Raw genomic sequence first — 16,283 nt, 5'->3', positions numbered from 1 at the left:
TCTCCTTCTTTTTTTATCTTTTTTGGTTATAATTCCAATGAACCTAAGGTTGTTGTACTTGCAAGCTACTTAATCCATATGATTATAAATGACCTCATAAACAACCAGCTCATTTGGTATCTGCACAAGGTTAATTGTGTGAACATCAGATTGTTGACTCATACTTTTAAAAGAAAATGTACATTAATTACTTGGTATAAAATGGTGGAAGCGTCTTTTAAAAGAAATTGTTTATTATTTAATTGGTATAAAATTACCGATATATTATATTGGTATATTAGATTCTTTCTATAGTAAACTTTGGTTGTAATGATGATCAAACTTTATTTATTTCTGTTTTATAAACCAAATAAAATGAATTATATGTTTTTTGTATTATTTATAAAAAAATTCAAACATCTTATCTACATCAAAAATCTATCCAGCCACTGCCCTCTTTAAACTGGCTTGTATAGATATTCGTATTACTGTGCTTCCAATGTCATCACAAGCAGATTTACCATTCAGCATCAATATCAAAGTCTTCTTTGTTATGGCAAAGGTGAATAAAGTTTTTATATTATGCTGCACATCAATCAGTGAAGTATTTTATATTACTATTTTGTAGAATGTTTGCTTTAATGTTGTTGGTAATAAGCTGTTGTATTTTATATACCAAGAATATATCATGCTCATCAACATCAGAAAGAAAGAAAAGTGACTTAGACTGTAATGAAGTGTGCATTTTGGTTTATTCCAGTGGTAACTTTGCACCTCATCCTAAACAATAAATTGAAAGTTCTCTGCAAAGTCACCCAATATTATCCACTCATTGTGGTTATGTAACTCTGTACAGTATTTAAGGTACTTGGCTTGACTTTAAGCTATAGGAGAATGAGATGTTAGATTATCTATTTTGTTGCATATAAGGTCAATGTTATTTCTTTATCACTGTTGTCAAATTTTTCTGTAAAGAATTCTTATGAAGCAGTAATTCAAGGACATAGCAGACATCAATGTAACATGCACTCTACATTATCCCTATTTCAAACAATTATTCCCATTAAACCTCTATAGTCTTAATCAATTTTAAAGGCATCAGCAATAAAATAACATTCTGATGATATGCACAGACACAAACACTGTGAGTGCTAAACAGGGTTGTAGTTCCAACATTTAAATTTGATTCCTTAAATGCTACATAAAGTTCTTTTAAAATAAATAATATCATTCTTTTTTGCATGTGTTGCCTACGCCCTATACTGACAATCTTTTTTTTCAGGCATCATTTGTGTGTACTTGTCACTTTGATAAAAGCTATGAATATGATCAATAATTTTATGGGAAAGCAACTTTGCTGTTTTTGATGATGGTTTATACAAAATTTCATGTTTTTTTTTCAGCTTTTCTATCCTCTTGTGTAAAGTAAATAGATACGTTAAAAAATTCTGTAGATTTTGGAAGTGACAATAATTCTGGAAATGATGGTAATATCTGTATTTTTGCAGAGTATGATGTTGCCTTTTTTAGTTTATCTTTTAATTTATTCAAAAGTGAGTTATGATTATCAATTGAAGAAGGTAGTGGTGTACAAAATGGTGTCAATCTAATATCATGAAACCATTTTTATGGTTATCAACTGAAGAAGTTAGCGGTGTACAAGAAAATGAAGTTAGCGGTGTATATGAAGGTGTCAATCTAATATCATAAAATCATTTTATGGTTATCAACTGAAGAAGTTAGCGGTGTACAAGAAGAAGAAGTTAGCGGTGTACATGAAGGTGTCAATCTAATATCATAAAATCATTTTTATGGTTTTTAACTGAAGAAGTTAACGATATACGAGTTGTCAATCTAAAATCATAAAATCGTTTTTATGGTTATCAACTAAAGAAGTTAGCAGTGTACAAGATGGTGTCAATCTAATCATAGTATCAATAATATGAGCTTTATTTATTTTGTTTGTGGTTGCTTCAGTTATTTGATCAAACTTTCATTTGGCAGCTGGTAACCGTTAGTGTTCTGGCACTGACTTAAGCTTATTAGGTGCTACACTATAAGATTCAAGACTTTCATTAAGAGATGCATCATTGTAAAGAACATATGAGTATAGTTATTAGTTTATAAGTTAATTTAAATTTTAAATTTAAATTAAATTTTAAATATGTAAAAAAGATTTAAATTTTTTTCTTTAAAAAGCATTTGTATATATACAGTATCGGACAAAACAAGTGCAACCAAATAATGCTAATTTAGTTTCTTTATATAAAAGTGCTGCATTTTTTCAATTTAGAGAAATAACTATGTAAATGTTAAGAGGCAATGCTCTTCAAGTTTTATTCATCACAATGTTCATTATTTGTACACAAAAATTAATAAATTAATCAAAAGTATTAAAAAAAGTTGATTTCCTTCTGGACAAAACAAGTGCAACTCGACAAAATGTTTACCAAGCTGTATTTCGCTATCAATATTTCGTGGCGAATCCTTTGTTGTCAATCACAGCCTTGCATCTTCGAGGCATAGATTCGATCAGGTGATCAATGAAACTTTGTGGAATCGCTGCCCAGACGTTTTGGATTTGTTCAAACAGTTGATCCTTATTACGAACACCTTCACGATTAATTATGCGGTTGACGATCTCCCACAGGTTCTCGATAGGGTTGAGATACGGAGATTTACGCGGCCAATCCATCACCGATAGGTGGTTTGTCTTAAAACTACTGCTTGACTTCTTTTGCAGTGTGTTTCGGATCGTTGTTTTGCTGAAAAACTTATTTTATTGGCATATTCCATTCAGCATGAGGTAATATAACATCTTTCAGGATATTTTTATAAATGAAACGGTCCATTACTTCATCGTTTCGATGTATTGGACCTAAACCGTTAGCAGAAAAACACCCCCAGACCATTACATTGCCTCCACCATGCTTCACGGTGTTATGGCAGTAACGTAAATCGAGGCGTTTTCCGGCCGGTCGACGTACACGGCAAATGCCATCGCTCCCAATGATATTGAAGTTTGATTCATCACTGAACAGAACAGCTTGCCATTTCTGCACATTCAAGTCAATATGAGATGTAGCCAACAGGAGTCTTTTCTTCTGGTTTTTTAGTAAAATCAGCGGTTTCTTTGCAGGGCGTCGAGAAAACAATCCGGCTTCAACAGCACGTCGTCTGATTGTTCGGTCCGATACAGGCAGTTCTAATTGCTTTTGTATCTCGATTGATGATATCCAGGTCGTCTAAGATTGTCAGATCTTAGACGACCTGGATATCTTGTCTGACGATCATAGAATCCTCTCTAGAAGAGGTGGAACGCGGTCTTCCACCTTTGTTATCTGCTGCCAACTTCCCCGTAGAACGATATTTGGAACATAGTCCTGATACGGTCCATTTTTTCACGCGATATTTATCGCAAATACTTTTTTGTAACATGCTACTTACGTAATCGCCAATACTTTTCTTTCTTAGTTCCAATCCAAGACTGTCGGGAGCCATTTTTGCACTTGAAATCATAAAAATAATAAAAATAAATAATCACGCTTCTCAAGGCTTACCGTGTTAAATTTACCTTGTGATGATACAATAATGCTCTGCGGAACACAACGTCTTGGTTGGATATGGACTGTATTGATGTTATGAAACACTTGTTGTATTTCATTTCTTGTATTGATGTTCTTCGATAAAACACTTTGATAAAACTCACTTCAATAAACTGTCTTGATAATACTGACTGATTGACTTCCATATACTGACTGAATTACATGTCGATTTATATGTCTCTTATATAGTAAAATGAACCTGTGTGAACATGTTCTGGAAGATTCTAGATGCTTCTTTTCGATGTTTCTGGAAGCTTCTGGATGCTTCTGAATGTTTCAGGATACTTCTGGATGCTACTGGATGCTTCCAGACGCTTCTTCTGGAAACTTTTTGAAGCTTCTGCATGCTTCTGGAAACTTCTGGATACTTCCTTTAATTATTAAAAAACTTCCGTGACGTTGACATGGACCAGACTTAAGAAAATGAAACAAACCAAAAAAGTTGCGCTTATTTTGTCCGCTGCAAAATGGCACTTGTCAACGAAATTCTGCCTGTGTGTTGTCATCTTTTAGGTGATTGCTTATGTCATGGCATGCTATGATTCCAGACTAGTTAGTTTTGTTTTTAAGACATGTAAAATTAGGAACACTTTTTAGCATTGTTCGATGTTGGTTGCAAATGTTTTGTCCAATACTGTATATATATATATATATATATATATATATATATATATATATATATATATATATATATATATATATATATATATATATATATATATATATATATATATATATATATATATATATATATATATATATATATATATATACATATATATTATATATATATATATATATACATATATATATATTTGTCTTATTTCTTTAATTAATTTAATTGCCATTTGAATCATTCTAGTTGTCAAAACAATATCAAAATTGTCTTTCATGTTTATTTTTCGATTTCCATATTTTTTTAAATAGATTACATTATTTTTAAAATTATCTTTCAAATGTAACTCCTAAGTATTCTTTACGAATATAACTCTTGTAAACAATTTTCGACAATTGAATAAACCAACTCTCTATAATAACTTGTGTTTTTCATCACTTGAAAATGGTGATAGGTCTAAAAGATATTGTCTCTTTGTTAAACCTTGTTTGTGACAGTTTATGTTTTTAAAAAAAACCTTGTTTTGTGACATTACATTTTAATCCAACACTTTTCCATAATTTTCCAACTTTTAAATTTGTTCAAAAAATCTGATTTTGAAATATTTTACCAAATAAATCTTTCTTAAAAATACCATTAATAACATTATTTAGTTTATGGTAAATTATTTATACATTTTATTTGATTGGATGTGCCACATTATATGACTTCCACTTTTACATGATTGAAAGGTAATTAAATTTATTTTATTTACCATTTATATACTAAAATATTATATAAATATAATCATATAACTTTCATGAATTAGTTAAGTAAATATAAAAGTCCTGCAAAGTAACAGGAAACTAATATTTAGAACATGGAATCTAAACTGCAATAAAAATATAATAATGAAGAAATAAAAAGTTTTATTTATAAAAGACAAAAAAAAGTCTTTTATAAATAAGGCCTTTTACAAAAATTCTTTTACAAATGCATTTGGATGATAGCCTAAAAAAGTTTTTATACTTAAAAAAATGTTGGTCTATTACAAAAAATAATTTTGAAAATGGGGGAGGGGGGGATGAAGCCTAATTGCAAGCCTCCTAACACCATACCTCCCCAACCCCCTCCATCCTCCTCCTTCCTTCTGAAAAATCAGTTCTGCGAATGCCTCAAGAACCATAAGGAGTTGGAGGTTCCAAATTTTAGATTTTTTTAAATTTTATAAATCCTATAACATAAATACATAAGCAAAATTCAAAAGGTAGTTATTAACATTTTTTGTTTTTTCTGCAGATTTGACATAAAATTACCCCTATTTATAATAATAAATATTTAGCAAATCAATGATTTAAAAACATAAATATTTCGTGTGTTTTTATTTTAATATAGGCATTACTAAACATTTTTAAAATACGTATCACTATATTTTCGTAAAATATATATCACTCTTTTTTCATATAATATATATTACTATACTGTTGTTAAATATGTATCACTAATTTTTCTTTAAAACTGGCTTTAAAATATATAATATTATAAAGTCATTACTCTAAAATGGAACAATATATTTTAATATAAAAATGCTCATTATATGATGTTTATTATGACTAAATTGGTTATAAATAGTAATGATGAAAGCGGAAGAAATTCTAAAAAGCAACCCCAAAAATCAGATATAAATGCATCAACTGATGCAGTCAGGAAAGTAAATATAACACGTGAAGACCTTGTAAAAAACCGAAGGCGTGTAGTTAATAACCACCTGTATACATACAAAAATGATAAAAAAATTCATCTAAAATTCATAATGAACTTGTAAATGCTAATGAAACATTTGGTGAGCAAAAAAGTAGCTGGTCCAATGAGACACATAGTGAGCAAAAAAATGTATTGTCTAATGATCTAAACTATCAAACTCCTGCTTCACTACAAAAACATCAACAAAGAAGCGACGATGACCAGCATGCAAACTAGTTTTCAAATAAGAGGAGTACCGAAACATTTAAACGTTCTCGTAAACCTTCTGAAATGCGCATATTGATTTCTCCTCCGGGTTGCCAAAGATATTCTCGAGAAATAACTTCTAAAGATCTTCTTATTGTTAATGATCTTGTTTGCAATTCTCAAGATTTAAGCATTTATGAGAAGCTTATATCTGAAATGGAAAAATGTGGAATGAATTTATGGCAGTTGTGGCATGGTGATAGCCATATGATAACTGATGACAAAAAAAAATGGAAACAGTACTGTCCAACATTTCTAATGGTTCTTGATAAAATAAGGGATTTTTTTCAAATGGATATTAAAGGTATTAGTTTTCATTTTTATTTTTTTAACCATTCTCCTAGCAGTATAACTTAAATGGAGTACACCTTATGCCACCTTAAGTTATATTACAAGGAGTATTTAAAATTAGTTGTCACAAAACATGTTTTTTATTTTTTAAACATTTATATACAGTGGGTGCTCATATTATTAGAAACACGACCAAATTTTAAAAACTTTGTGAATAAAGTTCAAAATTAACAAAACATTTTAACAAAATAATTTTTTTTATTTTACAAATAGTATGTATGAACCTTTTACTTTAATCTGGGAGTTTGGCAACATTGCATTTCATCTCATTATGAAGTTATAGGGTTTTTCCCGAATTTTGACAATTTTGGCAGTTATACCTGTGTTGTTGTCGCGTGAAGTGCTGTTTGTGTATTGCTCTCTTTTTAAAGTTTTCAAAGATTTTTTTATTGTTTTGTAATTGAGTTTTATTTATGTGTCTATTTTTTACAGTTAAACATGATTAAATCAATATTTTTACATATAACTTGACTTCTATAACGGTTTACTAGAATCACGTGTTTTGTTCAATATGGGAAAGGCAAAAGATGTTTCACCCTCAAAAAAAAGAGAAGTTGGAGCATTATTGAAGAATACTTCTTATTCTCAAAGGTGTATAGCATCAATGACAAAGGTTTCAGTGGCAACCATCAACCGAATAAAAAAAAATCTGGACAAAAATGCTGATTATACTCCTCAACGAACAGGACATTGTGGTAGAAAACGGCTAACAACGCCAAGAGACGATAGAAAAATACAAGATATTTGCCTAGAAAATAGGAATTAGCCTAGGCGAATACTAACCACTTTATTACAAGATGCTGGAATACCCGTATCTCCAATGACAGTTCGTCGCCGACTCAAAGAACAAGGATTAAGATGTTGTCGACCTGCTAAAAAGCCTAAGCTCACTCTAGCAATGCAACAAAAACGCCTTGCTTGGGCTAAAAGTCATCGGCATTTGACCGTCGATGACTGGAAAAATGTAAGTACTCCATTAATAATTGTACACATTTTATTTAGAGATTTGCTTACATTAAAACTTTGACTTATAAGTTTTTTTGATGTTGTTTAGGTATGTTTCTCGGATGAATTGACAATCCAGATATTGATGAACAAATCACAGTTTGTGCGTAGACGAGCTGGAGAAAAATTCCACAAAGACTGCATCTTAGAACGTGTAAAGCATCCTCTAAGTATAATGGTATGGTCTGTCATTAGTGGACATGGAACAGGGCGCTTATATATCGTTGAGGGAACTATGCGCCAGGACCAATACATAAAAGTTCTTGACACAAGATTGGTACCACAGTTGAAGGAATGGTTCCCAAAGAACCAAAAATTTACATTTATGCATGATTTTGCCCCATGCCATAAAGCAAAGAAGGTTACAGAGTACCTAAAAGCAAAGAAAATTCCAGTGCTACCATGGCCTGGAAACTTACCAGATTTAAACCCTATTGAAAATCTGTGGGAGATCATGAAAAGGGAAATTGCTTCTGAAATGATCACCAACAAAATACAATTAATTGAAAAGATGATCAAAGTCTGGCACAATAACATAGATATTCAAAATAATGCAATAAAATGCATAGAAAGTATGCCAAGACGTGTAGAAGCGGTAATAAGTGCCAAGGGAGGGATAACAAAATACTAAAATAAATCACCAATATGTAATCTTTTGCTTGTACAATAGTGGAATTTCTTTAAAAAAAAATATAAATAAGTATGTTTTTTTAATAAATATAGACCGCAACACTCAAAAGTTAAGAAAAAATAGTCTGCAACCGTTTTATTTCTATAATAAATAACCTTTAACACATAATTTTCAAAAAAAAGACAGTGTTTCTAATAATATGAGCACCTACTGTATTTTTAAAAATTATTGATAATTTATTAATTATATAATCAAAATTTAATTTTAACTTGTTTCTTCGGCCTTGTTCGTCAAGGTTCGAGTTTAGGAGTTGTGGTAGGGTTGTAACCAAAACTCGTCTGTAGTAGCCTTTATGGCTTTAAGGAGGTGAACTGAAATTGCCCGAAATAATCAAAATCTAAGTTTTATAAAGAGTAAAGAAAAAAAGTTTTTTCAAACAACGTATGTATTTAAAAAATACTTAAATTTTATAATTTTTAAAAACATTTTTGAATTTTAAAATTATTTTAAATTATTTAAAATTTGTTTTTGCAAATGCAAAACTATTTTTTTCGTTCAAGTTTTGTAATTATTATTTAATATTAAAAAGTTAAACAACTATTTATATTAAATTTGCTGGAAAGGCTATAAATTGTATTAGGCTAATACATACAATTGGTATAAACAATTTGAAAAACATTTAAATTTCATCAACAAGAAGATTCTTGGTGTGTTTGTAAATTAGGTAAAATTTTGTTTTTGCACCCAAGGACTATCACAAAGACGGATTTATGGTTGTTAGCATTTTTTTAAAGCAGTAATTAAAGAAATGCTAACAACCATAAATCCGAACCTGTAAAACCTGTAAAATCATAAACATTTCAATTTTTATTAGTGTATGTATGTATATTTCTAGCAACCCGTTTGAATTGTTATCGCGATTCCAATGAATGGAAACCTTTTCATCATGACGCAGCAGCAATTAAAGCAGATAAGGCGCGATCTCAGAATTTAACAGTTGCTGTTTTTTTTGGTGCTGAAAGAGATGCAGCCTTTGAGCATGCTCAAACAAAGACAATGATTTCTTTGCCTCAACCCAATGGAACTATTTATACATTTGGAAAAGATGTCAATATTATATGGTGGCATGGAATTTTGCAAGTAAGCATCGCCGTATTTAGTGTTGAGTTGTGTATACAAAAGGCAAATACGCGTGAAATACGCTTGAGATAGGTTAAACGCATTAAATTAACCTATATTTAGTAAGGTTATACATACGCCTATTGCAAATCCCACTCACTCATTTTTAAATATGGCCCTGCAATACATGCTTATATTTGCTTTTATTTTGGTTGTTGATATATCTTATAATCTCAAAAAGACGCTTTAACATTTTTTTACAAGGTTCCTCCTGATAAATATCACAACAACGGGCGAATATCAGTATTGCATGGGGATGAATTGATAACATGGTTGATGTGTAACTAAGTTTTTTAGTACTTGCAGTTGGAGTAGTTAGTTTATAGATTATTTTAATAATTTATCTTGGTTTATATTTTAAAACTGTTTGCATTAAAGAGTCGTGTCAGATTGTATAATAAGTAAAACACTTTTTTTATTAATTATATGTAATATTAAATCAAATATATTTTTTCTGTTTTTTCACATAATTTTTCGCGCTACCAGATGACATGTTTTTAAGTAAAGTTTCTTAGCAATTATTAAAAAAAGTCAATCGTGAGTCATTGTTTTTGTTTTTTGTTTACCTCAAAATTTGATTTAATAACTTTAAAAATTAAAAAACACGTTAAATTTGAAATGTTGTTAATACGGGGTCTTCCGTGAAGTCCCTGGTAGTACCGCGCTCAATTTGTTTCTCCGCGCAGCGGCCTTGTTCGTCAAGGTTCGTGTTTCGGAGTTATAGAGTTGAGAGAGGGTTATAACCACAATTAGTAGCCTCCTCGTATGTAGTGGCCTTCTCGGCCTTGGGGAGGTGAATTGGGAAAAAAAAAAAAAAAAAAAAAAAAAAGTACGGATGCATGTATGGAGGAGGGGGTTAGCAAAAAACGTGAAAATACGTGCCAGGAAGGAGAATTTTAAAGACAGCAATTATGAACATGGTTTGACTATCTCTATTTCTCTATTTCTCCTAAAATTAGATTTCTTTTCACGAGTTAAAAAGTTAATATGTTATGTTAGAGAGTTGTCAAATTAACTAACATTTTTTTTTTGTTTTCAATGTTTTGAAAGACTTATGCTTTGGAGAATGGTGCGTGGGGTTAATTTTTTAATAAATAATGCATACGTACTCAGTGTGATGATGAGTGAGTAAACATAGAGTTGTGTACAAGGAGGATAGGGTGTCCTAAATCACTGGTAATACTGTGTACGTGTTTTACGGATGGCCCTTAATAAAAAATGTTCAAAAGAAACTAAGAATATTCAAATCGTTCTGGACCATTTATTTAAAACTAATTTGACTGATAAAAATTTAAGCTTGCCAAAGTGTTATCAATGTTGAGAAAATAATTCAAGTTAAATCAGAAAGAAAAGATCAATACATAAACAGAAATGGATTGAAGAACAAAATAAAAAAAACTTATTGCATTAAATTTTGGTATCTGCCAGTTATGGGTAAGTTGGCAATTATCTTATCAAGTAGTCGTGGCGCAGTGGCAGCGCACTTAACTCAGAAACAAAGGATCCGTGGTTCAAAACCCACCTCTGGGTAAATTTTATTGGATCTAGGATTTTTGAACAAAAAGACAAAACATTGATAAACACTTTTTAACTTAAGGGTTTTAATTTAATGGGGTTCAAATTTGAAATTTTTTTCTTCCGAATTTTTTTAGGATCCTAAGGAACTTTTGACTAGGGAAAGTACCTTTTACCATTTTAAATTTCAGTATATTTTCTAATTTTCAATGTTTCAAAGCTATTTTAAAATTGCCAGTCAAGTGTCCGAAGTCACAGCGCATTCGTGGTGACTTCGGACATTTTATGTGCGTCTTTAGACACTTAACATGATCTTGTATAGGGAAAGTTATGGACATCAAATAATTATATACGCAATTTGAACAATGATTGTTTATTTTTAATTTATATTTAATTTATATCATAGATTTTACTTCCGGAACACCAAAACTATCAGTATTACTGCCATTGAATTCATCATCATCAAGGTTTTTTGTACTCTCAATCTTTGAAATTGGTAAGTTCATCTGGCGATTGTCAGATGTACTGGTTCATCAGACGATAGTCAAATGGATTGGTTAATCTGAAGATAGTTCTTAAAAGATTGTTTGTTTAGAGGTTTTTTTACCTGTAGAATCATTTTCTTGATTGTCTTTTTTGTAAGCTTCTTTGTCTTTTTTGGAGCTTCAAGTGCCTCTTTTTCCGGGATATCTGTGGCTAATATCACTAATCTCAAAATATAACTGGATAGCGTATACGACAAATTTTTCTGAAGCCAGTTTTGGTCACCAAGATAGCGACGGTTTTGGTTGATTACAAATGAAGAAAATTTTGTTACGAACTTTTATATCATTTATATATATTAATATTTTTAAATGTACAAGCCTCAAATATAAATATAATTTGCGGTTTTACATAACAATTATTTTTTAAAAAAAAGCAATATTACATATTTACGTAAATTTCTAAATTATGTTTTGTTTAACAAAATACACTTTTAACAATAAGTTTGTATAGTATCTTTCTTTTTTAAAGAAAAATAAATGTTATTAAATAAGATAAAAAAAATTTTTAATTAAGAATTACTTTATTTAACATTAGTAAAGAAGAAATGAGAAACTAGTAGTTATCCAAGTTAACAATTTCTGAACAACTTTCAAATAATTGTTATAAGTTTGAAAAACTAAAATAACTTTATTCATATTTTGTTTATTTTTCATTTATTTACTTTCTTTAAATTTTAGTTTCACTATAAATTATTTGTTTAATATCGTTTATAATACAATTTATGCACTTTTTAGTTCTTAACTACCCAATGCTGCGTGCAAGAAGGTTAATAACACAACTGCATGGTTGGCAGCTGAATATCTTTTTAAAATAAACTATTATGAAATTAGTTTTTTAAATAGATATCACAAATTTACAAATGATGCATGAACTATTAGCTGAGCTCTGTGAGTACACACAAATCAGGGGTTCCCTCTAGAATATTTTTGTATATAGTTATTTGTGTCTTATTTTATTTGGTTGTACTTTACTAAAATCACAAAACATATATATATATATATATATATATATATATATATATATATATATATATATATATATATATATATATATATATATATATATATATATATATATATATATATATATATATATATATATATATGTATATATATATATATATGTATATATATATATATAAACATATATATATATATATATATATATATGTATATATATATATATATATATATATATATATATATATATATATATATATATATATATATGTATATATATATATCTTCTCTTTCTTTTTGTTCTTTTATTTCTTCACAATAACTATTACAATAAAATAAATGAAAGAAAAATGCATATAAATAAAAAATTACAAATTTTGTTGCATATAAAATAAGAACGCGGAGACTTGCAGAAGATCATATTATCTTGTCATCAAGAACCGCTTACAATCGCTACTTGATTAAAACAATTTTGTAATTTGTAAAATAAATAAGGCAGTCAAATAAAGTATATAAAACGAAAGTTAAAAGTAAAAATTAACATTTTATATAAATACTTAAAATACTAGACTTGATAAGTATAAAATGTATAAATTAAAATAGCATGATACACAAAATTAAAATTAATAAAACACAATTTAAACATACAAGTATATAGTCAAACAAATATATTTTATATAAGAATTCGTAAAAACACTATAAATAAATCAACTAAATCAACTAAATTTAAAAATAAATCAACTAAATTTAAAAATATTTAAGTATGTTTTCAATTGAGAAAATGATATGTTTTAATTTCCTTTTAAATGCGAAAAAGTCCCAGTCTTGAGAAAAATCAAAATGTTTCAAAACTATATTGTTCCATAGAAACGCCCCTCGAAAAGAAATTCAAAACTTGCTTAAATTGGTTCTGTAAACTGGCTAAAAAAAAAAAAATTATCATTTTGTAAATTATATTTATTTTTTTCTTTTAAGAAATGTAAATAGTGAAAAGAAACCGTACTTGTATGAGTTTTACATTCAAACATAAAACACATTAAAAATATTTAGTTAAAATATATTTAAAATATTCATTTCAATAAAAGGAGGCTTAGCATGTGAAAAACGGTCTTTAAAATTAATAAGACGTGCAGCATGTTCCTGTTGGCGATGAAGAAGTTCTAATTTACTTTTATTAACACTACCCCAAGTCGTATTTGCATAGTTCATGTGGCAATGAATGAATGAGTGGTATAGTTGAGTTAAAATATGTTTATTTAACTTGTTTTATATAATATACCTATACTTTTCGAAATTTTGCAGGTAATGTTTTCGATATGTTTTTTCCATGTGAGATTATCATCAATTGAAACTCCTAAAAAGTTTGTACATGTAATTAGAAGGCCAGAAAGTAATTAGAAAATATATACATATATATATATATATATATATATATATATATATATATATATATATATATATATATATATATATATATATTTGTTTTTCTAGTTAATTTGGCAGCCAAACTACCTCGTATTTTCTTATCAATTCAATTTCAGTCAAAGATATTTTAGTACTGGAGTCAACAAAAGAACCGTCTAAAACATATTATATATGATTTTTATCTCTGATGCTGCAGTTTTCATTCAAACATCGAACGCTACTTTGCATCAAAAGGCATTTATATGTGGCTGTGAATTGTTGGCAACTGATATTGCTGTTAAACATTTCTGCAGATCTCACAGCACCAAGTAAGAGCTTTAGATGGTTTTGACTGAGCTTATATGTTAATAAGTAATTTAATGGTAAACCTTCTTTTTCAACTCAGTTGAGAAATATACCTTGATATACCAGTTCTTCGATTATACAAAGTCATTTGAGTACCAGTAATCTCTTTAAGACTAATGATATGATGTGTATCTTTTGGCAAATCGTTTTCTTGAATTGAATATGTCATATAATCAATCTATTATGCGAATAAACTCAACGACTCATTTATAAAATTATTTAACAACTATTTACAGTTTATTAATATAAAAAAGTCAGCAAGCTGTAATATATAACCATAATACTTAACAGCAGGTAAACAGTATATGTAACTAAAGTTAAGAAGATGTTTCAAAGAGGAGGTAATGTTTTAAACATTTCTATATAAAGATATAAATATATTTTTTCAAACAAATGTATTTTTACATACATTTATTTTTTCAATTGTATTGAGTGATGATCCTTCAAATTATAAGAAGCTATTATTTACTTTTTATTTGTTTTAAAAGTTATTATAAATAACTATAATTCAGACCGATTTTATTTATTTATGAAATTTAAAATTTATTGATGAATATTAGTCCAGTTAAAAACAGTACAAAAAATATTTCATCAATTTGTTGCTCACACGTTTGGGGCAGGAGGGGGCACAAAATTGGGGGCATTTTTGTTCCCAGCCTCCAATCATCGCAATTTTTTACAAAGCATCCTTATTTGACATAATTATAAACATATAAATGTTTGGAGTTTGCTCCATTTCTGGAAGTTAGCTATCTCAAAGACCAAAAAAAGCTGAATCCGGCTCCTAGTATAAGTGACATTTTATTCAAATAGTTTATACAATAACAGAATTCAAGTATAACATAATTCTAGAAGAAACCCCTGAGTTTTTACATACTGACAGCACTCAGTTAACAACTCATGCAGCATTTGTACAAAATGTTATCTTGCTACAAAAAACAGAGAATATAAAATTATAGGTAAAAATAACTACCGTTTACCATGCTGTTATTAACCTTCTAGGATACACCATTGGGTAACTAAGAACTAAAAGGTACATAAATTATACATAAGACTTAACTTATATTGTAAATACCATTTAATAATAAATTTAATTACTCAAAAAAAATCATTTCTTTTTTTTCTCTAATAAATATAAAATTCATTTATTTTCTTTTATTTTTAACAAATTTTTTAACTTATTTAATTATTCTCTTTCGTAGTTTGATAAAGCCGTATAAAATGTATATTGGTTTCACCGCTAGGAACTAAAATCGCCGCCATCTTGGGAGGCCAATATTGGCTTCAACTTTTTTCGAAAAAAACAACAGAATCCGCTATCCAGTTGTATTTTGAAATCAGTGGGCTAATATAGATCTACTCCTATGTAATCCTCAATTATTAGTGTTTAATTTCCGTGTCGTAGCTTAAGGATACTGATGATATCATCGTGGGGTAACATGTGAATCAATAGAGATGCGTTGCTTTGATAAAGTTGTGACTTCATGGTTACAAGATGTTTCTTAAAAGTTTGAAAGAGTTGATAGCATCCTTATGTTATGACTAACATTGTGAGATATGAAACTCAGTTGTATTTTAGAATGAGTACTATTAGCAGTTGCAATTACTCGCATCAGTTAAACATTATCCTCATCATCCAACGGAGCTAATGCTAATTAGTGAAAATAATTCACATTGATCAACGCAGTTAAAAGATGTTATAGGGCTATTTGATCAAGCAGTTTTTTAATGATCGGTCATATTTGATGATAAGTAATCTTCCTTAGTAAATACAACTTTATCAATAGACCAAATACCAGTCCATCTAAATCCATATTTTATGTTTGTAGGAATAGTAGCTCTATCCCAAGCTAATGTAACCGCTATTGGAAAAATGCTTAAATAGCCAAAATAGCTATGTGGTTACAGCGCAAGGATGACAATTTATTTTTTCTTGTTGTAATTCAGTTCATCTAAAGATAAATAGGGCTCATGGTTGTCCATGATCAATAAAGCCTTGTTTTGTGCAGAACAATAGACATTCTGAGAAATGTATTCAAGCACCTTAAAAAAAATTTTTTACTTGTCATCCAGCCTGCATAATTTATGTACCCTTTCCAGCCTGCAGCCTTATTCACTTCTCTTCGTTAAGTTAACGA

At 29.0% G+C, this 16,283-nt stretch overlaps 1 protein-coding gene across 1 annotated transcript; it reads left to right on the top strand.

Moving 5' to 3' along the window:
- The first annotated feature begins 6,213 nt into the window (after positions 1 to 6,213).
- Positions 6,214 to 11,662, top strand: LOC136090861 (uncharacterized). The gene is made up of 5 exons (XM_065817837.1): positions 6,214 to 6,493; positions 9,072 to 9,316; positions 9,560 to 9,635; positions 11,277 to 11,366; positions 11,514 to 11,662. The coding sequence occupies exons 1-5, from the start codon at positions 6,214 to 6,216 to the stop codon at positions 11,660 to 11,662; spliced, it is 840 nt and encodes a 279-aa protein (XP_065673909.1).
- The last annotated feature ends 4,621 nt before the right edge of the window (positions 11,663 to 16,283 follow it).

This window comes from Hydra vulgaris, chromosome 14 (assembly GCF_038396675.1).
Source record: "Hydra vulgaris chromosome 14, alternate assembly HydraT2T_AEP".
Classification (NCBI taxonomy): Eukaryota; Metazoa; Cnidaria; class Hydrozoa; order Anthoathecata; family Hydridae; genus Hydra; species Hydra vulgaris.
The sequence above is the reverse complement of the archived record's forward strand: the minus strand, read 5'-3'. Positions and strand labels throughout refer to the sequence as shown.

What these genes read in the sequence shown, in the direction of transcription:
- LOC136090861 (XM_065817837.1), top strand. Translation starts at nt 6,214, where the DNA reads ATGCGCATATTGATTTCTCCTCCGGGTTGCCAAAGATATTCTCGAGAA. An exon ending in GGTGGCATGGAATTTTGCAA is followed by an intron (nt 9,317 to 9,559) that starts GTAAGCATCGCC and finishes TTTTTTTACAAG; the next exon opens with GTTCCTCCTGATAAATATCA. An exon ending in ATTGATAACATGGTTGATGT is followed by an intron (nt 9,636 to 11,276) that starts GTAACTAAGTTT and finishes TTTATATCATAG; the next exon opens with ATTTTACTTCCGGAACACCA.